The sequence below is a fragment of the Schistocerca americana genome, chromosome 6 (assembly GCF_021461395.2).
Source record: "Schistocerca americana isolate TAMUIC-IGC-003095 chromosome 6, iqSchAmer2.1, whole genome shotgun sequence".
Classification (NCBI taxonomy): Eukaryota; Metazoa; Arthropoda; class Insecta; order Orthoptera; family Acrididae; genus Schistocerca; species Schistocerca americana.
In genome coordinates, this window is record NC_060124.1 from 581,376,427 (window position 1) to 581,403,835 (window position 27,409).

The following is a 27,409-nucleotide window of genomic DNA, read 5'->3' on the forward strand; positions in this document are numbered from 1 at the left end:
CGGCAGATAGCAACTGAGTCCCTACGCGTGCTCCTCAAGGATTAGTTCCATACGGCCGTGGACGACTTTACCATGCGGAGCTTATTTGGCGTGTTCAAGAGAGACCATTCAGAGCTCCAGACATCGCGGACCTTGCGATATAGGACTCACCGGAGGTCTCTTTCCACGTGACGAAGCTCCAGGGGTGCCAACCGATCGACACGTTCGTTTCCTGGAATGCAGATGTGGCGCGGGGTCCACACAAACGTCGCTGAACGACCACACTCGGCGAGAGCAAAAACAGCATCCTGAATACCGCGCACCAAAGGGTCCCGAGAAAAACACTGGTCGAGTGCTTGCAATCCACTCAGGGAGTCACTGCATATGACAAATGACTCGCCAGCGCAGGAGGAAAGATGAGCGAGTGCACGATGAAGAGCAACCAGCTCCGCAGTGAAAACACTGCTCTCACAAGGCAGGGAATGCTGCTCAACGTAGTCACCGTGGATGAAAGCAAACGCAGTGCGTCCATCGACCACAGAACCATCGGTGTAGACTACATCTGCACCGCTAAACGAGGCAAGAAGAGCCATGAATCGTTGACGAAGACTGGCAGGTGGAACGGAGGACTTGGAATCGCAGGACAAATCCAAGCAAAGCCGCAAGCGAGGGAGGGACCAAGGAGGGGTAGAGGAAGAGGGCCGGAAGGATGGAGGAAGGGGAAAGGACTCGAGTGACGAGAGAAGGGAACGAACGCGGACCGCGATCGGGAGACCCGACCTAGGCCGCCGTCGTGGGGAGGTGAGTGCAGAAGATGGAAAAAGGAGCCTGCGGTTTGAGTGGTCGGGCGAGGCACGGACGCAGGCGATGTATGACGCAAGCAACTGTTGTCGGCGGAATCGTAGGAGAGGGATTCCAGCTTCATCGCCGATGTGAAACCGATAGTGTTCCCAGTAATGGTCTACAAAACAGCTAAAACGATTTGAAGCGTCTTCATTCGCTGGGAATCCTATTAATTTCTTAAGACTTTTTTAGTCAAAAACGGTTCTGAAGATTCTTAAATATTAACAAAAACGAATAGAGTTCATTGTTAACGAAGGAAGAAGTGTCACGAAGCACAGCACTCGAATTGCCACAGAAACAGATGGAATTTGTCTCGAATAAACCTCGTCAAGTCCGTGTGGTCCAGTGGAAGACACCGACCGGCTGGTAGCGGAGTAGGGGGCGCTGCCCAGCGAGCACGTGAGCGCCCACACACTGGCGAGCCACGGCAGATCTGCAGAGACGCCAGAGGATTTCCTTCAGTCTGCCATCACTACAACAACTAGTTGTTTTGTGTGCGACGCCGAAATACGCCCAGGAGACAAAACTGACGGCGTACCTCCCAATATCGTGTCGTACATCCTTTTGTCCGGCCTAGTGTAGCAACTGGACGTGGCATGGACTCAGTAACTCGCTGGAAGTCCCCTGCAGAAGTACTGACTCATGCTGACTCTACCGCCATCCATAAACGCGGAAGTGTTGCCGTTGCCGGACATTGGGCACTAACTGACCTCACCATTATGTCCCATAGACGTACGATGGGACCCATGTCTGACGATCTGGTTGGGCAGGTCACTGGCTCGAATTGCCCAGAATGTTCTATGACCAACTGCAGCCAGGTGATACAGTGCATCGTCATCCACAAAAATCCCATAGTTGTTTGGGAAAATGGCGAAATGACGTCCAGGGATGGCTGCAAATGGCCTACAAATAGCCGAATATCAAGAGGAACCAGTCCATTCCTAGTAAACACAGCCCACACCGTTATGGAGCAACCACCAGCTTGCACAGTACCTTGTTGACATCTAGGGGCCACGGTTAAGTGGGGTCCGCGCCACACACTAACCCTACCATCAGCTCTTAGCAACTGAAATCTTAAGTCATGCGACCAGATAACGGTTTTGCAGTTGTCTAGGGTCCGACCAATATGGTCATGAGCCAGGAGAGACGCTGCAGGTGATGCCGCGCCGTTAGCAAAGGCACTCGCGTCGGTCGTCTACTGCCATAGGCCATTAACGCCAAATTTCGCCGCACTATCCTAACGGATACGTTGGTTGTTCGTCCCATTTTGATTTATATGGTTATTTCCCGCAGGGTTGCTTGTCTGTTAGCACTGACAACTCTACACAAGATCCGCTGCTCTCGGTCGTTAAGTGGAGGACGTTGGACACTGGACTCTCGACACTGTGAACCGCGGAATACTGAATTCCCTAACGGCTTCAGAAATGAAATGTCACATGCTTTGTCTACCGTTCCCCGTTCAAAGGCTGTTAATTCCAGTCGTGCAGCCACTATCACGTCGGCGACTTTTTCACACGAATCACCTGAGTACATGGCGCAGTGGTTAGCACACTGGACTCGCATTCGGGAGGACGACGGTTCAATCCCGACTCCAGCCATCCTGATTTAGGTTTTCCGTGATTTCCCTAAATCGCTCCAGGCAAATGCCGGGATGGTTCCTTCCCTAATCCGATGAGACCGATGACCGCGCTGTTTGGTCTCCTTCCCCAAACCACCTGAACCTGAGTACAAATGACAGTTCCGTCAATGCACTGCCCTTTTATACTGTGACTACTCGATACAACTGCCATCTGTACGTGTACATATCGCTATCCCATGAATTTTGCCACCTCGATGTAGACGAGAATGCAGGAAAAGAAGTTGCGGCTACTTCCCGCCATAGCTGCTAATGATGTAACCAGATTATTCCATACGCTGTACAATGACTTAAGAAATAATGGTGCTAATTTTTTTCTAATTCGTGAGAATGTCTACGTTACTTTGACGAGTTATTGGAGGTCTCCGAAGATGAACTGAGGAAAGGAAAGTAATCTTGTCAGAAGGAAACATTTTTGTGATCAGCATCTAAGTATTTACAGTTTTGGTTGTGACTGTGATACATTGCATGCATAGAGGTCATTTTGCAGTTTTTATTTGATGAGCAGGTTATTACAGGCTCAAATTCAATTTTGTAAATATTTTAAAGTAAACGTAGGAAACGTGTTAGTTTAAATACCCTATTTGTTAAAATATTTCTACTTCATCTGATGTATCTAATCCATTTCCATTGCTCGTTATAGCAACAGACGCAGCTATGCTAGTTTCATTTGGTTGTAGGTTTTGAGGAAAACTTTCCTATTCCAGATAGTAATATGCTTTGTCTGCCATGTAACGTTCTTGCAATTGCAGTGGAGCAGCGCAAACAGGCGGAGAGGCAATTGAGGATCGATAATGTCGACGTTCTATAGCAGGCCAGTGTGCATTATTATTATTATTATTAGTTTGAATGTGACTGTAACGTGGAGGAACTTATTCTTCGAATAGGGCCTCATTTTGATGCTCATGATACCCTAACTTTTTTCCAGTTTGCAGTTTTTCTTGGAGTGATGCACGTGCAGAAGCACCAATGTGAATTTGGGGAAGGCCTCATGAGGACCTTTCTCGGTTTAGAAAAGGCATTTGATACCGCTTGTACAAGAAAGGTCTGGAAAGCACTAGAGAAAAATGGACTGAAAAAACAGACAAGAAGCTGGGTCGAGGAGATGTACTGTCGAAGTCCGAGTTGTGTGCAACTAGGAAATGAAAGGACGGATTGGTTCCAGCAGACAAGTGGAGTGAAAGAGAGCAGTGCACTGTTACATCTCCTCTTCATTGTGGTGTTGGATGAGAATGACTAAGCTGGCACAAAACCTGGAGAAGACGTGTATGAATCGATGATTTGGGAAAACAGGAAGGAGGAGATTCAGCAACAGCTAGATGCTTGGGAAGAAACTGAGACTCTGTAAGGAATGAAATTTAATATAAACCAACGTGAGATTCTAGTTTCAACTAGAAAGAGAGACCGACGAGCGGAATAAGGATTGGAGGTGAACAATTGAAGAATGTGGAAAGTGTCTAATATTTGGGAAGTGCTATAGTGGAAAATGGAGGAAATGATAATGAGATCAGTGAACGTGTCAGACAGGCAGAAGCACTCCTGGGAAGTGTTAGGAGCCTGGTAGAGAACAAAGACGTCCGCCAAAAACGCAAAGTAATAATATTTTGTATTTCGACATAAATCTCATCAAGGAGTGAGACTGAATAAATTTAAAATGTTTATTTGACTTCACAAACGGTGGTCAAGCCACAGTCACTAAAACAATGTTTTTCTCATTCTTTTAATAACTGTGGCTTGACGACCGTTTATATATACAGAGGGGTCAAAAAAATGTATCCACTGTTTTAAAGTCCATAATTGGCAAACTAATTGACGGAGTTGTCTCATCTTTGGTAGTGTAATAGTTTGTGGTTCCGGCAATCGCCACATAAGCGTTGTATTGCGTTGTTTTGTTTTGTCAGATGAGAGTCGCCAGATAGTCAGTGTTTTGTTCTTAGTTGCACCTAGTTACTCGAGTAAACATGACTGGCGCAAGGCTTACATTCGATGAAAGGAAGTCATTTTTGAAGCGGTATTTTAAGTACCAAAACATTAATGAGGTTCAACGGCAATGGTGAAATGCGTATCAAACAGAGCCACCGACACGTTTAACGATTCGTCGCATTCGAGACAAATTTGAAGCCGAAAGCTGTGTTAAAGATGTACACAAACAACGATCTGGACGACCTGTAACAGTAACAATTCCAGCTAACTCCCGTCGTGTGTTACAACAATTCACTCGCTCACCACAGAAGTCTGTGAGACAGTGAGCCCGTGAAACTGGAGTGAGTCACTCAAGTGTTCGGCGAATTTTGAAGACAGCAAAGTGGAAGTGCTACATCCCACGATTGCTACACGTAATGAACGAGGACGACCCGGATCGTAGAATGGAGTACTGCGAGTGGTTTACTAGCATGGTGCGCAACGATGAAGAGTTTGCAGAGATGATTGTGTGGTCTGATGAGGCACAGTTCAAACTCAGTGGTACAGTGAAACGGCACAATTGCATCTACCGGGCCGCCGAAAATCCTAAAGTCCGTGTAGACAAAGTCGCGAATTTTCCAGGAGTAAATGTGTGGTGTGGGTTGTCTTACCGGGGCTTGATTGGGCCATTATTCTTTGACGGCACAGTTACCGGTGACGTGTACCTTCAGAAGCTTCAGACATCCATTTTACCTGCCATCCGAGACTTGTATGGAGACGGAAGAGTTACTTTCAACAAGATGGTGTCCCAGGCCGCTACCAAAATCGTGTTAGGGCGTATCTCGATGAAAATCTACCAGGAAGATGGATAGGCCGTAGAGGTGCTGTAGAGTATCCACCACGTTCCCCAGACCTAACTCCTGTGGACTTTTACCTGTGAGAAACAGTAAAGGACGTTCAGCGTGACTGAAGAGCAACCCTTCCGCAAACTGCTGCAGATTTGAACGCTGGGCCATCAACAAGTTTCAGCGTGCTAACCTTTCAACGAAACATCGATATGGACTTTCGGAACCGAAATCTCACTCGTGTACCCTTAATGATTGCACGACACAAACCTGGTCCCTTCAGCATGTAATGCTACTTGAATTACGTAACCATTACGGCAGCTCACCTGAACCTCTCGATACCAGCAATATTCTACTGTGTTTCTGTAAAGTAGTTAACATATTTCTGAGACGACATTCAGCTTTGATTTCATTAATGTAGAGGTACTTTGATACATCGATATCTTTATGTTGCAATGATATTATTCTTATGTGTAACCTTTCTTTTGTCACTATGATCTTTGTCGTACTTGTAACTCTGATTTTTGGGCGCGTAAGCGATTATTAGTTAGTTAGAGAGTTACAGAGTCGGACCTTGAGAAAAGTCAAGTGTTGGACGTCATGTTGGAAAGACGCGTATCGTAATTAGCTTATAAAATGTGAGGAAGATGTTTTCAAGTATGTTTTGTATTGTGAAGTGATGTTTTGTGTGTTATGTGATATTGCAACAAAAGCAACAAAAATGAAGTGTAACTTAAATTCGGAGTGCTGATTACTTTTTTACATCACCATTGTCCTGCAAAAGTGTAATTTTCAAGAATGGTTTGTGAAACACATCTATAAAACTTTTGAATATAGCAAAATAAAACCTAGGCCTCTTTGCATCCGAGCTTGGAATCATCACCACCTAGATTTTTGACGATTGAGCCATGATTTTACAACGAGACCAGCGTGAGAAACAAGAAAAGATGAGTGCCTAGTTTATTTATTATTAAATGAAATGACTTTATTAACTGTGCTCTAATGACACCTGCCACATAATAACTTTGTTGTTGCCTGAAAATGCAATATTTAGCAGCGTGAGCAACACCACAATCATTATTAAATGTTGACCTTCGTTGTGGTAGGGTTGTTAGAAGCACCGACTTTAGACTGTTGATGACTGGAAACATGTTGTCTGGTCGGACGAGTCTCGTTTCAAATTTTATCGAGTGGGCGGACGTGTACATACATGGAGATAACCTCACGAATCCATGGACCCTGCATGTCATCAGCGGACTATTCAAGCTGGTGGAGGCGCTCTGATGGGGTGGGGATTGTGCAGTTTGAGTGATATGGGACCCCTGATATGTCTAGATACGACTCTGACAGATGACACGTACTGCATCCATTCATGTCCATTATGCACTCCGACGGACTTGGGCAACTCCAGCAGGACAATGCGAGGCCCCACAGATCCATAATTGGTACAGAGTGGCTCCAAGAACTCTCCAGCATTTAAACATTTCCACTGGCCACCAAACTCCCCAGACATGAACATTATTGAGCATATCTGGGACGCCTTGCAACGTGTTTTTCAGAAGACATCTCCACCACTTCCAACTTCACGGATTTGTGGACAGCTCTGCAGGATTCATGGTGTCAGTTCCCTCCTGCACTACTTCAGACATTAGTCGAGTCCATGCCACGTCGTGTTGCGGCACTTCTGCGTGCTCGCGGGGGCCCTACACTGTATTAGGCATTTGCACTTGTTTCTTTGGCTCTTCAGCGTTAATACGCTAACGTACAAGAACGACAGCCAAGTGTAAAGGCAATGTACAATTCACGACCTGAGGCAGCTTCCATGGAAGTGTAATTAGGGGCGGTATCTATTCGCTAGAGCTGACCCGCCTCCCAGCCCTTTCTTGTCGTGGCGGACTGTTCCGTATTGTGCAGCCGAGTTCTCTCGACCACAGAGGTCAATACATAAGCACCAGAATTCGCTAGTTGCTGACGAGGTCGTGGTTGACCATATGAGAACAGCCTTTTTTTCCCTCTTTCTGGTCGCCTTTCGCTGTTTGCACAGCCTCGCGCCGTGTTTACGCTTCGCGGTCCATGCTGGGCCACTTAGCGGCTCGCGACGGCCGGCCGTGGCACGTCGCCTCTCCCTGACACATGACGTCACCAGAAACACCCATCTTGTTTTTAGTGCCTAGACTCCAAATTTCCCTCAGCCACTCACATCTCTGTCAGAAGCACAAATCAACTGTGACGACTTCTTACTAGGAACGGGGAGGGGTGAACCGGAACTCTACTGACAACATATTAAAGTTTGTTCAGTGATACATTTTCTGGTTATTTTGGTGTAAGGGACCAGTAATGTTCTGCAGCTCGTAACAAACTGCATTTCATTTGATTTACAAGCTCCATGTGTCTTTTTATACGCATCGCACTGATAATATCTGCTCAGCAGTGCGAATGTCGGTCCATTCAGCTGTCTAATGCACTGCTAAAACTGATCAGTGGCTTCAAACGGAACATGTCGGATATTTAGCAATAAAACATCAACAAATTTAAGCTAAATTTGCTGAAAAGCATTTATTGTGAAAAGCATGAAACACAGTTTTTTTTTTCCTGCTATCCTTTATTAATAGTGAAAGCAGACTTCGCAGTTCTTGTTGTGGTATCGGGTTTCAACACCTGTTCTCGTAATTAGCGTTAAATTGGTCCTATCCAATAGCAAAAGGACAAAATAGAACCAATATTAATTCGCAAATGCAAGGAAAAATGCATCGTTAATTTAAAGCTCTATATCGACTTACTTCCTGTTCCTGTTAGTACTACGAAAATTTACCCAATGTCTCTCTTGTTATACGAAATAAAGCATTGGATTCAAATATACATGCACGGTATCTTAGTAAATAGAATTGATAAACGTGCCTATATGATTACGTACACTTTATATTTTCTCAAATCTATCCCATAAAGTTTTGTCTGCAAATTGTGACATTAGGAGAGAGATTACAAAAGAACAAGAGAATACAATATTTTTAAAATATATTCGAATAACTTCGCCTACGATCAAAAGTAGGCTGTAGGGAACAGTAACAATTGTATTCCTATGTGTAGATTAGGGACCAGGTTGCAACAGAAAAAAGTCTCCTGGTAACGTTATTGGTTACTGAATGAAGGGTCGTAGGTTCGGTACTTCAATAGCGCAATTTTTTTTCTTTTTGCACATTATATTCTGTGGAACAAAGAACAATTTATTATTGTGAGCATCCTAAATATAAGTTTAAACCATTTTTGTCAACCATTGGGTCAAATTTCTTACTAGTCATAACTTTGTACGGTACTACTCACTATTTTTCGTGCTATGTGCTAACAGTGCAGTTTTATCTCTTAAGACTTCTATTTTGTAATCGAGTTACCATTAAACCATCCTATAAGCTCTTCTGACTTTTTTTGCTGTGCGAATGGACTGGAAACTAAGTAGCAGAAAGGTAAGAAGGAGAACAGCCAACAGCACTGAGGCATTATTCTACTGTAAACTTCGAAGGTAGACAACACTCCCTGTGATTCACACTTAACGTTTGGGCCCACGATGGCTGCTACTGTCACGTGACGCGGTTTCAGCCAAACCTGAACTGCGGGCGGCGGCAGACGCAGGGGGAGAGGGCGGCCACGCTTTCCTCTATACAGAGCTTAGTTTTAGCCGAGGAGCGGACAGACACGACGCATGTAACAGTCGGCTCGTGACGTATTGTTATTGTCGTTCAGTTATTTTGAAATAAGGTCGCGCTGGTCATACTGTCGGCTTGATACGGAAGTCAGTACAGAAGATTTCATCTGTGAACCTGAAAAACGTCCATCGGTATGGAACATGGAATGAGGAATAGTCCGATAAACTGCAGAAAATGAAAGTTTTCACCGAACATTGGAGGAAACTTTCTTCAGAGAAGACGACTGATAAGTTCACTCACATTTCTTCGTGCTTGCGTTGAGTGTGTTAACATAACTGACACCTAAGTACTCAAACTGTCTCCAGATCTGTATTTGTCTGTATCACCTACAAAACTGTGCAACAGACAGGAAGTTTTTGCAATGTCTGCAGCAAATTCCAGATATACATTCGAAGATCGATCAAGAATTCTGCTCTCTGTAGCAGCAATGCCAAAAATACATTCAACGTATCTTCCGGCCCCACAAACACTGTATCCGAAAACTCTTGGAAAAGAAATGGTCCCCGTACAAACGCAGTAACAACCAAGATTACGAGAGGAAATCAGTCACAGCCTTCATACAACTGCCGGTTTTGAGGAAAATTAGTTTCTTCTTATGAACCAATCATTGCTTGAACACAAATCAATCTGCCGGTTTTGAGGAAAATTAGTTTCTTCTTATGAACCAATCATTGCTTGAACACAAATCAATCAGGCGATCATCTATTTGCTCCTAAGTCGATCAACACGAATCTATGGTGGGGATCACACTTGGACAGCAACAATATTGACAAAATGTTTTTGTTGTTATAATAAAGCAACCCACAGTCAGCTGACTTGATCATACCTACAATCGTAGCCGTCAAACAGTTGAGTAAATTGTTTGCCTTATTAGTAAACCTTTAATTTTTCTTCCTCTGAGTAATGGCGGCACCCAGGATTTAGATTTTAATTACCTCTTTTTTATTTTCTTGATCAGTAAGAGAAGTGAAATAGAGTATCCTGTTCGTCAGACGCCATCACGGAACCAGAACACGGTGGCGCCGCAGCAGCGGCAGATCAAAGCGACGACAAAGAAGCCGCTTCTCTTCTCTTTCCAGTAGTGCCGCGTGTGTAGGCTGGCTGCGCTGCAGTCGGTGCTCTTGTCCAGGGCTTGTTTTTTCAAAGTTGACAGGCTGATTTTGGTACACGGGGAAAAAAATGCAGTAATCGATCCTTGAAAGAATTAGAGGCAAATAAGGTCATATGCACTTATGACCAGAAATGAGTTTGAAACTTCCTGGCAGATTAAAACTGTGTGCCCGGCCGAGACTCGAACTCGGAACCTTTGCCTTTCGCGGGCAAGTGCTCTACCATCTGAGCTACCGAAGCACGACTCACGCCCGGTACTCACAGCTTTACTTCTGCCAGTATCTCGTCTCCTACCTTCCAAACTTTACAGAAGCTCTTCTGCAAACCATGCAGAACTAGCACTCCTGAAAGAAAGGATATAGCGGAGACATGGCTTAGCCACAGCCTGGGGGATGTTTCCAGAATGAGATTTTCACTCTGCAGCGGAGTGTGCGCTGATATGAAACTTCCTGGCAGATTAAAACTGTGTGCCCGGCCGAGACTCGAACTCGGAACCTTTGCCTTTCGCGGGCAAGTGCTCTACCATCTGAGCTACCGAAGCACGACTCACGCCCGGTACTCACAGCTTTATTTCTGCCAGTATCTCGTCTCCTACCTTCCAAACTTTACAGAAGCTCTCCTGCGAACCTTGCAGAACTAGCACTCCTGAAAGAAGTTCTGCAAGGTTCGCAGGGGAGCTTCTGTAAAGTTTGGAAGGTAGGAGAGGAGATACTGGCAGAAGTAAAGCTGTGAGTACCGGGCGTGAGTCGTGCTTCGGTAGCTCAGATGGTAGAGCACTTGCCCGCGAAAGGCAAAGGTTCCGAGTTCGAGTCTCGGCCGGGCACACAGTTTTAATCTGCCAGGAAGTTTCATAATAGCGCACACTCCGCTGCAGAGTGAAAATCTCATTCTAGAAATGAGTTTCAGGGGACACAACCCAGTCGAAGGTGGAGATAACCATCTTTTACAATGTAGACAAATCAGATTGTTCTGTCCGTACTAGTCTTTCAGCTCCGGACTGAGCAGGGCAGTGAACTGGAGTACCACCATGTGGTAGCCACATGACCCTTCACACAACCAAGGGCACATCTTCCAGCAGGAAGTGCAGAAAAAATGTTCAAATGTGTGTGAAATCTTATGGGACTTAACTGCTAAGGTCATCAGTCCCTAAGCTTACACACTACTTAACGTAAATTATCCTAAGGACAAGTACACACAGTCGTGCCCGAAGGAGGACTCGAACCTCCGCCGGGACCAGCCGCACAGTACATGACTGCAGCGCCCCAGACCGCTCGGCTAATAACGCGAGGCCAGGAAGTGCCTCGCCTGTGAGGTATTGTGGAAGGATGACTCGCTCCCAAGAGGCGGTCGCCAGTAACCCCCGCCCACACACTGAGGCTAGAACGGCGCTGTCGGTTCGCTGCGACCACACTGTGATGATTCTCTGTAGCGCACAGGTGTGTGTTGCGAAAGTCGACGATACCGCGCCTCGTAAATGTTGTTGTATCTGTGAACTGGACGGTTGGTAGAAATCCCAGCATCACTGTTGCTGGTGTGATGAACCAGCGACAAGACCGTCACCACAAAGACAAGATCATAGCTAATGAGGTCTCCACGAGTGCTAAGTGGTACTGCTGGCGCCAGTTGTGTTTGAGGATGCTCCACACACCGCCGTCTGGCTTACCACGGTTGTGACCTGCCTGGTGCTGGTCACTGTCAAATGTCTTTCACGCCACGTTCAAGTGGCTGTACATCCTTGAAACGAATTGCCTTATCCTCTGAGGGATAGTTTCGGGCATTTTCCTCCAGTTTAGCAAAATCATCCTGTGCAGCAGTGTGGACAGGCTTGCTGAAGAAGAGTTGACCGATATGCAACTCGTTTGTGAGTCCGCTGAATGAAATGGAAGAGCGGCACAAAGGCGCCGTGCGTAGCTATTGACACAGCGACAGCCTCTGTGTCACAGCAAAAAATGGCTCTGAGCACTATGCCACTTAACATCTATGGTCATCAGTCCCCTAGAACTTAGAACTACTTAAACCTAACTAACCTAAGGACATCACAAAACACCCAGTCATCACGAGGCAGAGAAAATCTCTGACCCCGCCGGGAATCGAACCCGGGAACCCGGGCGTGGGTAGCGAGAACGCTACCGCACGACCACGAGCTGCGGACTGTGTCACAGCACTTTTTCTGTAAATAGACACGGGTTTGTAGTGATAGCAGTATTTTGATTAGGTTGGTTGGTTGGTTGTTTGAGGTTAAAGGGGCCAAACAGCAAGGTCATCAGTCCCTTGTTTCAAATAGACTCCATTCTGCTAACGGGACATCTCAGAAAAGTCAGAACAATAAAACGGAGAAAGGGGAAACGTAAAAGGGCAGTCACGTTGTCAATAGTAAAAACAAATGAGGGAAGTTGGCAAGAGAACGAACCCAACACTATGCTGAAGCAGCATAGGCAAGACCACCTGTGACTTAAAAGGTACAACTGCTATAATGCAGAAAGTACGTATGGGAATAGAAAAACTAACCAAGCCTTAAAAAGAAGGGGTAAAAACAGAGTAAAAGGGAAAGAAAAGAGGATTCCGGTCAGGGAGGTGAATCGGGAATCCTACAGTGGGAGACAGCCAAACACTCACCGCCCTGCCCCAACACCAGAGGGAGATTAAAAACTTTAAAACTGAGAATAAAAACCACTCTCCCGGAGGAAACCTAGAACCAGAGAGACCATCCGGGAATCGTCCGCCAACATCAAAGGTAAAGTGTGGGGGAGTCTGTACTTAGCACGCAGAGCCAAAAGAAGGGGGCATTCAACCAAAATGTGGGCCACTGACTGGAAGGCTCCACAACCACATAGCGGGGGTGGCTCATCACGCAAAAGGAAACCATGGGTCAGCCTGGTATGGCCAATGCGGAGACGACACAGTGTGGTCGAGTCCTTGCGGGAGAGGCGAAAGGAAGAACGCCATGGGCCTGTATTCACCTTAATGGCACGAAGTTTATTAGACAGTGGAGTAGCCTCCCAAGAATTGGCCCATGACTGTGCAAAGTGGGATTTGATGTGAAGCCGTAAATCCGCTGCAGGAGGGGTTACAGAAAACGGGGGGTAAGTAACTGCTCCCCCAGCCAAACGATCAGCGAGCTCATTACCCGGGATACCCACATGGCCCGGGACCCATAGGAAGTCAATGGAACAAGCAGCACGTTGAAGATCAGCGAGATGGTCATGGATGGCAGAGACCAAGGGATGGCGCGAAAAACACCGGTCAATAGCAAGAAGGCCACTCATCGAGTCCGTACATAACAAAACGCGGTTGTGTTGGGATTGTTTAATAAAGGTAAGGGCCCGGGAAATTGCCATCAATTCCGCAGTAAACACCCCACATGAGGGTGGCAGTAGATAATTTTCCGTTCCAACAAAGGACGTGAAGGCATACCCAACATGATCAGCAGATTTAGAGCCATCAGTGTAAAAAACAACAGCATCCCGAAACTCCCATAAAATTTGGCGGAAAAAGGAACGGAACACCACCGGGGGGATGGAATCTTTCGGACCGCGGCGGAGATCCAACCGAATTCGAGGCCGAGGAACTAACCAAGGAGGAGTGGAGGGGAGGGAGCGAGGAAGACAGGACAAAGAAGGAAGCCGAAAATCACGGTTAAGAGACGCAAGGCGCAGTCCAACCGGTAAACCCGCCCGAGGGCGGGAGTCAGGCGGGCGACGGCCATGGTCTGGGAATAGGATAGAATAGGAAGGATGAGCGGGAGAAGAACGGATAGTAAGGGCATAAGACATCAGAAGCTGGGACCGCCGAACAGAAAGGGGGGGGGGGGGATCCCAGCTTCAACCAGGAGACTATCAACAGGGCTAGTAGGGAAGGCACCGGTGGCCAAACGGATACCACGATGGTGGACCGGATCCAGCACGTGCAGCGTGGAAGGAGCAGCTGAACCATAAACTTGACAACCATAGTCCAAACGTGACAGAACTAGAGCACGATAAAGACGGAGGAGGAGGGAACGGTCTGCACCCCAAGAGGAGTGGGCAAGGAAGCGAAGGACATTGAGTTTACGGAAACATCCTACCTTCAGGAGTCTGATATGGGGCAGCCAAGTGAGCTTGTTGTCGAAAAGAAGACCTAGGAAACGAAACTGTGGAACCACAGGCAATCTTTGTGCAGCGAGATAGAGCTCTGGATCAGGGTGGACCGTAGTACGGCGACAGAAGTGGACCACCCGCGATTTTAAAGGAGAGAATTGAAACCCGTGTGAGAGGGTCCATGCAGAGGCACGCCGTATAGCCACCTGGAGCTGCCATTCTGCAGATGGCATCGAGGAGGAACTAACCCAAATGCAGAAATCATCCACATACAGGGCAGGGGCGACCAAGGGACCGACAGAGGCCACAAGTCCATCGATAGCAATGAGGAAAAGAAGGACACTCAAGACAGAACCCTGTGGGATGCCCGTCTCCTGGGTCCGTGGAGAAATAAAAGCAGTACCAACTCGAACTCTGAATGACCGATGGATCAGGAACTGGCGGATAAAAATCGGGAGTGGGCCCCGAAGACCCCACTGATGAAGGGTTAGTAAGATGTGATGGCGCCAGGCCGTATCATAGGCCTTGCGAAGGTCAAAAAACACTGCAACCAAATGGCGGCGCTGGGAAAAAGCCTGCCGAACTGCGGATTCCAAGCGAAGTAAATGATCGATTGGAGATTGTCCCTCTCGAAAGCCACACTGGTAAGGGGACAATAGATCCCGAGATTCGAGGACCCAAGTGAGCCGACGGGCTACCAGCCGTTCAAGTAACTTACAACCAACATTGGTCAAACTAATTGGCCGATAGCTGTAAACAGATAGGGGGTTCTGACCAGGCTTAAGGACAGGAACCACAATGCTATCCCTCCACTGAGAAGGGAAGTCACCCTGGAGCCAGATACGGTTAAACACCCGAAGAAGATGGTGCCGTTGTGGAGCACTGAGATGTTGAAGCAGCTGGTTATGAATGGAATCTGGGCCAGGGGCCGTATCGTGAGAAGAAGATAGAGCAGAAAGAAATTCCCATTCAGTGAAAGGTTCGTTGTAAGATTCTGACTCACAAGTGGTGAAACATAAGGTGACAGCTTCAGCCTGCTGTTTTTGATGAAGGAAAGCAGCTGGATAGGAGGCCGACGCTGATGCCACTGCAAAATGGGTCGCAAGATGTTCTGCGAGAACTAATGGGTCCGTACAAATGCCATCTGGGAGGTGAAGGCCTGGGAGGGTGGACTGCCGATGGCAACCTTGGAGAGAGCGAAGTGTAGCCCATACCCGTGACAGAGGGACAGTGGAATCAAGGGAAGAAACGAATCGTTCCCAACATATCCGCTTGCTCAGTTTGATTAAATAACGGGCTTTAGCGCGAAGGCGCTTAAAGGTAGAAAGGCTGGCTACAGATGGGTGCCTCTTAAAGTGTTGCAAAGCTCGACGGCGATCACGGATGGCAATGGCAATGGCCGTACTCCACCACGGGACTTGCCGACGACGAAATTGTCCAGATGAGCGCGGGACAGCGAGGTTAGCAGCGCGAACAATCGCGTCAGACACGTCACGTAGGACGTCATCAATACAACCCGACAAAGAGGGAGAAAACTCGACCTGTGCAGTATATAGAGGCCAATCGGCGCGGTGGAAAGACCAACGAGGTAACCTCTCCATCGGGGAGCGGGAAGGGAGCGTGATAATCAACGGGAAATGGTCACTATCACAAAGGTCGTCGTGTGGCGACCAGTGTAATGAAGGGAGGAGAGAGGGAGAAGAAAGAGAAAGATCAATGGCAGAAAAGGTACCATGACCAGCACTGAAATGAGTAGGGGAGCCATCATTAAGAAGGCACAGGTCGTGGTCTGCAATAAATTGGTCTATAAGAAGACCTCGTCTAGATGGAAAGGCACTGCCCCACAAAGGATGATGAGCATTAAAATCCCCAAGGAGGAGGAAGGGAGGAGGAAGTTGCTGAAGAAGGGTGGTTAAGGCAGCAGGTGTAAGAGTCCTGTCAGGAGGGAGATAAAGATTGCATACTGTGACTGCAAAGTCTAAGTGGACCCTAACAGCAACCGCTTCCAATGTAGTTTGGAGAGGAATCCACGTGCTAGCAATGTCTGTACGGACCAACGTACAAACGCCACCAGAAGCCCGCAAGGGTCCGACCCGATTTCGACAGAAAACACGGAACCCACGGAGGGTCGGTGAGTGAGCATCAGTAAAATGAGATTCCTGGAGAACCACACAAGCTGCTGAGTAGGACGAAAGAAGGGATTTCAATTCCGGAAGGTGACGATAGTAGCCATTACAATTCCATTGGAGAACCACAGAACGATGGTTTAAATGAGGACTGAACACGCTAAATCCAGTCATACCGCCGGGTCCCCACCCGTCACCGACAAGGAGGGGGCGACATCCATAAAGGACAGGTCAGAATCCGGTTGTGAAGTCGGGGAAGGGACCTCCGGTGACACCAGAGGCTCTTTGTCCCGGGACTTATGTTTCTTCTTCTTTTCAGGCTGAGATCGAGGAGGGCTGTGTGGCATAATGGAGCCAGCTGCAGCAAGATCAGGAACAGAAAGAGACCGGGCGACCTGGGGGCCGATAGACCGCGGCTCTCGCGGTCGCCGCGCTGCAGCAGACCTTTGACCTGGAAGGTGCCGGGAAGGGGCATCCCGGGAGAGGCGCCCTTGACCGGCAGACGCCGAAGGAGTGGGACACTTCTCCGGCTGGGGAGGGGGAGCAGCTCCCAGAGGAGAAGGTGTGGGAGCCGCAGGGGAGGGGGGAAGGAGAGGGGTCTGGGATGGGGGTAAGGAAGGGGGAGGAAGGGATGAAGATGTAACCAAGGCGTAACTAGATGTCATGGACACAGGGTGCAATCGTGCATATTTCTTACGGGCCTCTGTGTAGCTTAAACGATCAAGGGACTTATACTCCTGTATCTTTTTTTCTTTCTTATAGACTGGGCAATCTGCTGAACGTGGAGAATGACTACCATGACAATTTACACATACAGGAGGGGGAACACAGGGACTCCCCTCATGGAGTGGACGTCCACAGTCACCACAGAGAGGGTCCTGGGAACAGCGAGAAGACATGTGGCCAAAACGCAAGCACTTAAAACACCGCATAGGAGGTGGGATGTACGGCTTCACATCACAGCGATAGACCATAATCTTAACTTTCTCAGGAAGGGTATCCCCTTCAAAGGCCAGGATAAAGGCACCAGTATCAATACGATTATCTTTAGGACCCTTCTGAACACGCCGAACAAAGTGAACACCCCGCCGTCCGAGATTGTCCCGAAGTTCCTCATCAGTTTGAAGGATGAGGTCTCTGTGAAAAATCACACCTTGTACCATATTTAGAGATTGGTGAGGGGTAATGGACACGGGAATTGTGCCAAGATGGGTACAGGCACGAAGGGCCGCAGATTGGGCAGCCGAAGCAGTTTTTATCAGCAACGAACCCGACCGCATCTTGCTCAGGGAGTCCACTTCGCCGAACTTGTCTTCAATGTGTTCCACAAAGAATAAAGGTTTGACACTGGTGAAAGTATCTCCATCAGTCCTGGTGCAAACTAGATAACGGGGGAAAGGTTTTGCCCCTAGACGACGGGCCTGACCCTCCTCCCAGGGGGTAGCCACGGAAGGGAAGGCCGAAGGGGCAAGAGAAGCAGCACTTGAGGAATCAGTACCACGCAGAGAGACGGCCGCAGAAGAGCAGCCAGAGTTTTGGACCTGTATGCGTTTCATCTGCATAGCGTCCGCCCTGATACCACCCACTCCGATCAGGGGCTCTCCTCACGGGCGCCACCCAGCCACAGCAAGGGCCAGCTGGCACGGCGGCCATTGCCGGGAGTTCCGATGCTCCAGGATGACGAGCAACCACTCCAAGGCAAGCATGAGGAGGTCACAGCTCAGGTATCAGAAGTGTGATCCCTGTGTGTTCAGGGGGCTCAACCAAAAGGGTACATAGCGACCCCACCACACGGGCTGGCTACCGTGCTGGCTATGCACCCTAGCATCAGACAACGACGTAAAAGAAAAGGTGGAATGTACTAGGAGGGCACACGTCGGAGACACTAGGTAAGGTGCTCTTCCCCAAATGGCTCACACTACGGAAGAGAAATTTTGGAATGGAGGTCAAACCCCAGAGGGGGACCAAGGAATGCCAAAAGGAGGAGATGATTACGCAACAAAGCCGGAGTGTAAAACCAACAGAACCAGGAGGATAGCGGGGGCCAACATAAGCAAGGACACCAATAGAGGGAGAGGAGAGGGCGAGGGGAAAGGGGTATGGAGGGGAAAGGAGGGGAAAGGATAGGAAATGCAGCCCGGGAGAGAAAGAAGGCTGCAATGGCTCGGGGCCCCGTGCTCGCCACGCACGTATCCACAAAAGAGTTGTGGACCCCCTGGGGGGTATTTTGATTAGTCACCACTAAACTGGACAAGTCATACTGAAGCCGTGTTAGGTATTTGTAAACCTTTTTAAGTATCAGCGACGTAAACCAGACAGATGGCAGAACGGCATGGTGCGTATTAGCGACACATGACTCGTGGTCGCGTGTTCGAGACCTTTCGTACAACGGCCGCTTCTCGGAGCAGCAAGCGAGAGTGACGCGTTAAGCTCAGACTTGGCGAAGAAGCCAGATATTGTCAGTCTGAGGCCCCGTGTAAGAAACAGACCTTCCCAGGAAACTTTACAAGCACAAATACTTCCGCCATTCCTGTGGGAGCGGCGTGCTTACTGTACTAATTCGGTTCGCAATGGGGGAGAAGGTAGAAGCCAGAGTAGGAGATTCTCTGAAGGCAGTGGCGGAAGCAACGCCTACGGTTTTCAGGGTGCGCCAAAAGATCATTCGTGGACAGACAATGTTAGGGAAGAGCAGTACCATGCGACTGGCTTAGTGATGTGCCTCTGGTTCCGACGCGCAGTCCATGCGGCAGCCCTCGTTTCAGTCCGAAGCTAAACATTCCGTGCTTAGCAGAATCCTAGCGCAACTGTTCCTCTGCTTTCTCCCAAGCTTATATACTGATGTGACAAGATTCGTGCGATACCTTTTGGCCGGCGCAGTGCAGTGACTCGGCATGGAATCGTTAGAAGCCCACTGCAGAAATATTTAGCCACGCTGCCTCTCTCTGTAACTGCGAAAGTGTTGCCGACGCGGGATTTTGTGCACGAACTGGCCTCTCGATAATGTACCGTAGATGTTCGATGGAATTCAAGTCGGGCGATCTGGGTGGCCAAATCATCGTCTCGAACTGTTCAGAATGTTCTTCAAACTAATAGCAAACAATTATGGCTCAGTAACATGGAGCACTCTCACCCACAAGAATTCCATTGTTGTCTGGGAACATGAACTCCATGAACGGATGCAGGTGGTCTACCTGTAGCCGAACAAAACCATTTCCAGTCAATGACCGGTTCACTTTGACCAGAGGACCCAGTCCATTCCGTGTAAACATAGGCCACATAGTCTTCTGTGGATCGTGGAATAATAAATTCCCTAACGATTTCCGGAAAGAATTTCCCATGCGCCTAGCTCTAACTACATTCCGCGTTCGGAGTCTTTTAATCTCGTCGTGAGACCAAAATCACTGAAGGAACCTTTTCACATGACTCACCAGAGTACAAACGACAGTACTGCCAATCCACTGCTCTTTTCTACCTTGTGTACGCGATGTTACCGCCAGCTGTGTGTGCACATGGCTATCCCATGACTTCTGTCACCTCAGTGTAGGATTTCTGTGCTTTTATTATTATTATTATTATTATTATTATTATTATTATTAAGTTGCGCATCGAAATGTATTAAGATATATGCAGCTTTTACGGCAATTTAGGTGTTTATAAATTCCTTTACATGACCAACCAGAATAATAGATTCTGTGTCATTACTGCAGCTCACTTTGCAGCTCTGCAATCGATCGACGGTCACAATACCGCTGTCCAACCCAGCAAATAAGACCGAAGCGATGCCCAACGGTCTGGAGCATTTCTGTTTCAACTAAAGTGAGCTGTTACGCTTTCTGAGGATTGGCTGACTTATATAAATGCGGTGACCGCATTCTACGGATTTATTTTATGTAGTCATAGAGGCGCAGTCGGTGCCGTGAGTAATTAATTGATTCGGTTGGAGACGGACTGCCACATTGTTACTTCACTATCTATCGTGTTGTATGTTTTGATGAGTGCAGGTTCAGCATTTTTCCTGTTGCCAAGGTATTTTCAACAAAGCAAAAGTAATTGTGAGAAGAAACCTATCGTAATTATTTAGTACTCTGTAACGAGCCCCACAACACTTCAGAACTGACGAAGAAATTGAAGTCTGTTGATCAGTTCAAGAACCTGAAAGGTTGGTGCAATTGTTATAATCAAGCAACCTACTCAATTAATGAATTCATCCTGGCCGCAGATACCTATATGTCGTCAGAGATACGCCGTCCGTTGTGGCCGAGTGGTTCTAGGCCCGGTGAGAGAGAGAGAGAGAGAGAGAGAGAGAGAGAGAGAGAGAGAGAGAGAGAGAGAGAGAGAGAGAGAGAGAGAGAGAGAGAGAGAGATACTTTGACAACAAGAAACAATAATGAAATTTGAGAGATCATGACTCCCAGCTCTCCCCCTCCCCCCAGCTTTTTACAGTATGAGAAGAACAGACGACTCCAGTGGGCAGTTCACGTAATCCGTATGCCAGTGACCCTTCGTAAAACATACTTTGATTGTCTACATTACAAGAAAAAGACCGCTGAATAGGCCAAAAAGCAGATGGGGAGGCGACGTAAGGAAAAATTGGGAAGCTTTGCATCCAGTCACTTGGGAGGAAACAGAAACGGACAGAACACAGTTCAGACTGACGCAGCACGTAGTGTACAGGCCACATGACCGCTAGATAAGGGAAACGGCGGTTCCCTCCTCGTTACAACTAAAATATCCTTGAATGTGGGATTTTATGTGCCCATTCGAAACAGCGATGTCGTACTAGTCTAACGCTGTGTTCTGCTTCAGCCGCCGGCACACGGACCGTGCATACGAACGTTGAGCGTGGCGAGTTTCTGACGTCATAGCGTGGAATAGCACATTCGGGAGTCTTTCCGAACGTGCTGAGCAATATCTGGCATGTCAGATATTCTGAGCGTGTGTCTGAGCGTTGACCAATGAGATGGCACAACGCCACCTACGTCACAAGCATGCCGTCTCCCTTCAGTATAGAGTTGAGGCGCCATATTGGCATTCATTTCAAGCCTATATGTATATATGCCGTTTATGAGCACCAGCAAATTGAGAATCACTGGAAAACCCGTTGTTAACTTTGTGATTCGTTCCAATAAAATAATGAGAAACATTATATTAGTGGCAAAAGAATTATTGTAATTTGCGTATTACGAGAGTAGGCTATTTGAAGGCAGCGACACACTGAAGATACACCCAAAACGCTTTCTTGGTACAATTTCTTATACTTTAATTTCAATTAGTAACATACTTACGATTAAGGTTTTCAGCAAGCGATAACATAGTATGATTAGATCAAAAGATATCGTTGTTGGTGTTCCGCAATGAGTAGCGTCGCTGTCTTGTATAGAAATGTTTGATTGGACGGTGGTTCGTGTCGTGACACATTCAAGTTTTTTTTTTTTTTCATGACATTCATGTTCTTATTAGGTTCTCATACATTATTATTATTATTAGTTTAATACAAGTATATAGTACAATATTTGATGTTATGAAAATATAAGTTCACCTTTTTTTTTAGGGGTGACTTTGCTCGATTGGCTTAATCTACAGGACAGCTTGGGCTACATGTATAAAGATATTTTGCTCCTTTTTCTTTTACGCTTCTAATTCACATGTTGCAATGATTCTGCTACTGGGTAGGAACAGTGATCAAATAAGAGTGACCTTGGGGTTTTACTAAAATGTGGGAATGATGAAATAATGTTTATCTTATCCGGAGAAGTATTCCAAATTTGTACCGCACTGTTTGTAATGCAACTTTTATAAGCCTATGTCCTTATGGACTGGACATGGTACTTTCCCTTTCGTGGACGATGGAGGAAATGTACGTTTTAATAGAGCTAACGTGGGAATTTTACGCATGCGCGTTGAGTAAACTGTGTTCTTTGCGAACTAGAAACATCCCTCAACTGCCGCTGGAGTGCGTTGCGATCGCGTATACCACGTTGGGGCCCACGTACAGTATGTACAAGTCACATCGTTCCTGAGCTATCAGCAGCACGTTGAACTTGACACGCTCAACGTTAACGTTCGACAGCACGGTCCGTGTGCCGACGGCTTTAGCGGTTGGTGTTATCAGGGGGCAGCAGTCTGACTGGACAGCCAGTGGCCCAGCAGCGACGGAGCAGCGCTGCTGCGTGGTGACGGAAGCGACGTGTAGAGGGGCGAGCCGGAGGAGAGAGGCGTGGCCGACGCGTGTCTACCGAACTTCCGCCGTCCTTTGTTGACATCGAGTGCATTGGAGCCTGATAGAAAGCAAGTCACGCAGCCACAATGCTAATGCAGCCCGGGGACATTTCCACAGAACACGCTGGTCCTTCAGCTCCCGTATCCCTAATATGATAGTACGTAGGCCTACCTGCTGTTTGTCTCGTACTTTCCAGCTGGCAGTTGAGCACAATTTGTCAACTGCAGTTGTGTCGTTGGTGGTAAGTGTTCCCACTTAACTTCCAAATATATAAACTATGTTCACAACACCATATATTCATCTGTTCTGTCATCACTTCTGGTATTGCCACACAAAATGTGAAGGCGCAACAGATGAGTTATTGGAACCGTAACTGTTGTGATGTACACCATTAAAATGTACGCCCTTAAAATTGCTACACCAAGAAGAAATAAAGATGATATACGGGTATTCATTTGACAAATATATTATACTAGAACTGACATGTGATAACATTTTCACGCAGTTTGGGTGCATAAATCCTGAGAAATCAGTACCCAGAACAATCACCTCTGGCCTTAATAACGGCCCTGATACGCCTGGGCATTGAGTCAAACAGAGCTTGGATGGCGTGTACAGATACAGCTGACCATGCAGCTTCAACACGATGCCACAGTTCATCAGACATGTTCAGTCGAACATTTTCTGTATCCAGAAAGGCCTGTACACGACCTGCAACATGCGGTCGTGCATTATCCAGCTGAAATGTAGGATTTCGCAGGGATCGAATGAAGGGTACAGCCACGGCCCGTAACACATCTAAAATGTAACGTCCACTGTTCAAGTGCCGTCAGTGCGAACAAGAGGTGACCGAGACGTGTAACCAATGGCACTCCATGCCATCACGCCGGGTGATACGCCAGTATGGCGATGAGAGTACACGCTTACAATGTGCGTTCACCGCGATGTCGCCAAACACGGATGCGACCATCATGATGCTGTAAACAGAACCTGGAGTCATTCGAAAAAATGACGTTTTGTCATTTGTGGACCCAGGTTCGTCGTTGAGTACACCATCGCAGGCACACCTGTCTGTGATGCAGCGTCAAGGGTAACCGCAGCCATGGTTTCCGAGCTGATAGTCCATGCTGCTGCAAACGACGTCGAACTGTTCGTGCAGATGGTGTCTTGCAAACGTCCCCATTTGTTGACTCAGGGATCGAGACGTGGCTGCACGATCCGTTACAGCCATGCGGATAAGATGCCTGTCATCTCGACTGCTAGTGATACGAGGCCGTTGGGATCCAGCACGGCGTTGCGTATTACCCTCCTGAACCCACCGATTCCACATTCTGCTAACAATCATTGGATCTCAATCAACGCGAGCAGCAATGTCGCGATCCGATAAACCGCAATCGCGATATGCTACAATGCGACCTTTATCAAAGTCGGAAACGTGGTGGTACGCATTTCTCCTCCTTACACGAGGTATCACAACGTTTCACCAGGCAACGCCGGTCAACTGCTGTTTGTGTATAAGAAATCGGTTGGCAACTTTCCTCCTGTCAGCACGTTGTAGGTGTCGCCACCGGCGCCAACCTTGTGTGAATGCTCTGAAAAGCTAATCATTTGTATATCACAGCATCTTCTTCGTGTCGGTTGAATTTCGCGTCTGTACAACGTCATCTTCGTGGTGTAGCAATTTTTATGGCCAATAGTGTAGTTTGCAGATTTTAGGTGACGTTAAAACCATCATGTGCAATGAGATAGCTGCATGTAACAATCTGTTTTGTTTTCTTTTGTCTTAAGGCGCAAAAACAACTAGGGTCATACGCGCCCATGTCAAATCTACGGAACACGAAGACAGAGTTGTGACAAAACGACTATATATCAATTCCAATCGACGTAAGGGAAGACAGCTACAAACAGGGACGTGGAAAAAGGTCTTTAAAATACACCATAGAGAAATGGCGGTCCAGAACTAAAAATTAAATGGCCTTCGCCGTATTGCTACGACGGATAAAAAGTAAAACACGGTGGACAGCCCGCGCGTCGTTCGCTAAGAATGCCGGGTAACTCAGACGGCAAACCCAAGCGGGAAAGTAAACGGTACAAAACGCGCGTTCCGTCAGGAAATGGCGAACAATTAAAACTCCGGCGCACTGTGCACAAAGTGGTGGGGGAGCGCCGCTGAACAAATGGCGATGACTAAAAAGGCAGTGGCCAGTGCGCAGCCTCGTTAAAATGGCCTCCTCGCGGCGGGAGGGGCGAGGAAGAGGTCGTCAGCCGCTGGGGGGGAGCCTCAATAACCAGGATCTGTAACAGCCCGTGTCGAAGTACTGGCTGTACTGCACGAGACAGGTCAAATATGCTGCCTAGCAGCATAAAGGGGAAACGCACCGATCATCGAGTAATATCATCGGAATACGTAGGGCTAAAACGAAAAAAAAAGCTGCTTTGTCAAAGCAGAATGTTCGAAATATAAATATTTTTAAACAAAGGTTGACGCAAATAGCCAGTTTTCTTGGAGAAAACAGCTTCAAGATCAAAGAAGATACCCCAACAACAACGAGTTCATTAGACGCAGAGGTCAATGCTGGAGAAGGAAATCGACAGTGTCAGGTTATACTTTCAGAGGTTGGTTGTTTAATTTGTCGGGGGAGACCAAACAGTTAGGTCAACGGTCCCATCTGATTAAGGAAAGATGGGGTAGGAAGTCGGTCGTGCTCTTTCAAAGGAACCATCCCGGCATTTGCCTGAAGCGGTTTAGGGAAATCACGAAAACCTAAATCAGGATGGCCGGGCGCGGAATTGAACCGTCGTCCTTCTGAATGCGAGTCCAGTGTGCTGTGCTAGCCACTGCGCCACCTTGCTCAGTCAGAGAAACCTCTCCAAAATTCATCTTAAATGCGTTATCAAAACCTGAAGCATAACGTGTAAATCAAATAGCTAATGAAAGGTACTGTTTCGAATTGGGGAGGAAAGAAATGTATGATTTAACTTTACCAAAATAAGGGATCTGTTGATATAACATGCTAAGACGTCTTTTTTTCTGAATCCATAGTTTACAGTCTTATGTTGATCATTGACTCTAAGGAGACTTATGAAGAACCACTCTCTGAAGACTGAGCTCGCTATGAAGAGAGTTAAAAATACAAAAATAGTACCGAACATTCTTTCAAAAATGCATGATACGAACAAATACGTGCATCTTACAAAATTTTAACTTCGCATGTCCTTAAACATGCGAGTAATATCTCTCAACTGTGTGGCAAATAGCTGATGTTTATTGTGTGTCTGCATCTACTTGCAAACTTGCGCACTGAACTCAATTGCCGCAGTCGCACTCGTCATGCGGAAAGGGAGCGATATATCCACCTGACGTCAAAAAGTGCATGATCATTGGCTTTCGGACCAAAGATGGAAGCATTCCCGAAACGGCAATTTCGTAAACTGTTCGCGTGCTGCCGTTGTTAAAGTATGCTGTGCATGCCAAAACGGTGCTACCCAGATGACAGGTTTGAACGACGACTGTGGAAATGTGTACGGGCAAAAGAGACGTGCAACAGTTGCGCAACTGGCGGCCCAGATGAACCCGGGGGCTACAAGGAATGTCTCCTCGACGCCCGTTCAGCGAACGTTGCTACGCATGCGCTCCCAGCGTCATACGCCTGTTTCGTGCAGCGATGCTGTTCATTTGCACACCAACACTGAAACTGGACGTCCACTTACTGGCCATTCCACTTGAATCATGTTCTACGCTCTATCAGAAGTTGGCGCGTACGGCCCTGTGGCAATCGGTGAAAGGGGCCACGGCGGAGGAGGGAGCATTATGGTCTGCGGAACGTTTTCGTGGCATTCTCTGGGTGATCCCGTCTGTTTGGAAGGGACACTGGATCAACACAATCTGTACTTGTCCTTGGGGACCATTTCCATCCCTACGTGCAGTTTATTTTTTCCTCGGCACGATGAAGTGCGCGCAAAATGCTGTGGCCCGCCAGATGCGAAGTCGGCTGAGGAAGCGTCGGGAGAGCGGCAGTGGGGGGAGGGCAACACCGACTCAAAGGAAGCCTCGGTGCTTGTTGGTGACGTCACGCCAGCTAGGCATGGCGAACACCAGGTCTGTAGCAGGCAGAAACGCCTGGGCGTGCTTATCACCGTAAATCACTTATTTTTGGACAAAATGTTTGGTACTGTTTTGTATTCTACAATTTGATTTAGATGAAAGATTTTCTTCCTATCGTAAAGCTACAAATGAAGATCATAGTTCTGTATTACCGAATCCTGTCGGAACAAACGTAGATCAATACGAGAAGATGCTTTGCCCCATTACAAGCTTCGCAAATTTTAAATTCAAGTAACTATATTTACTTGATCCATTTCGTTATCGAAACTTACCCCCACCCCCTTACAATGATCTCGTTTCTCTTATTTATTTATTTATTTTCGTTTGACATCGTCACTGGAAATGTGAACTAATTTACATGTGTAAATGTCCAACTGTTGTCAGTCATTAGATTACAGTCGTTTTCAACGAAAGGGATTCTAAACAGGAAACAAAATAGCTTCATACATCGAAAATACTGCTGAGCGTAAACTTTTTTTAAACATGCACATTAGAAAAGATAAATATTCCGCTCTTGCAACTGAAAGAAGAAACCTTATAAGATAAAAAAATTTAATTTGATAAAACAAGTATCTCTCTTTTGCCTCTTCTTATGTCCCCCACCCCGTCCCCCAACGTGTACAATCGCAAGATATTTCATTAACATTCAGTGCTTCTCACCCCATAGTCAACCAAGATACCTAAAGAAGAGCACCAATATGTTCACAGTTTCTTGTAACAGCAACCCAGTACAAACGTAACTTCCTCAGATTTCCAAGTAAGGTAAAGAAGAACGAATTCTGTTGCTGCTGTACCATGAAGTTGTTTTTGTATGTCAATCCTTAAATCAGGAGGAAATTTAAGTTCAGGACTACACTATTTGTTAA

At 47.1% G+C, this 27,409-nt stretch overlaps 2 protein-coding genes across 2 annotated transcripts in view; both read right to left on the reverse strand.

The window, feature by feature from the left end:
• LOC124619835 overlaps nt 1-27,409 on the reverse strand; it is a 226,122-nt gene that overhangs the window by 162,512 nt on the left and 36,201 nt on the right. The window lies entirely within an intron of this gene.
• The window catches only part of LOC124620295 (serine proteinase stubble-like), a 41,427-nt gene continuing 36,344 nt past the window's right edge, over nt 22,327-27,409 (reverse strand). Inside the window, exon 3 of the mRNA XM_047146967.1 lies at nt 22,327-22,496. Coding sequence (XP_047002923.1) covers nt 22,327-22,496 — 170 coding nt within the window. The remainder of the gene's footprint in view (nt 22,497-27,409) is intronic.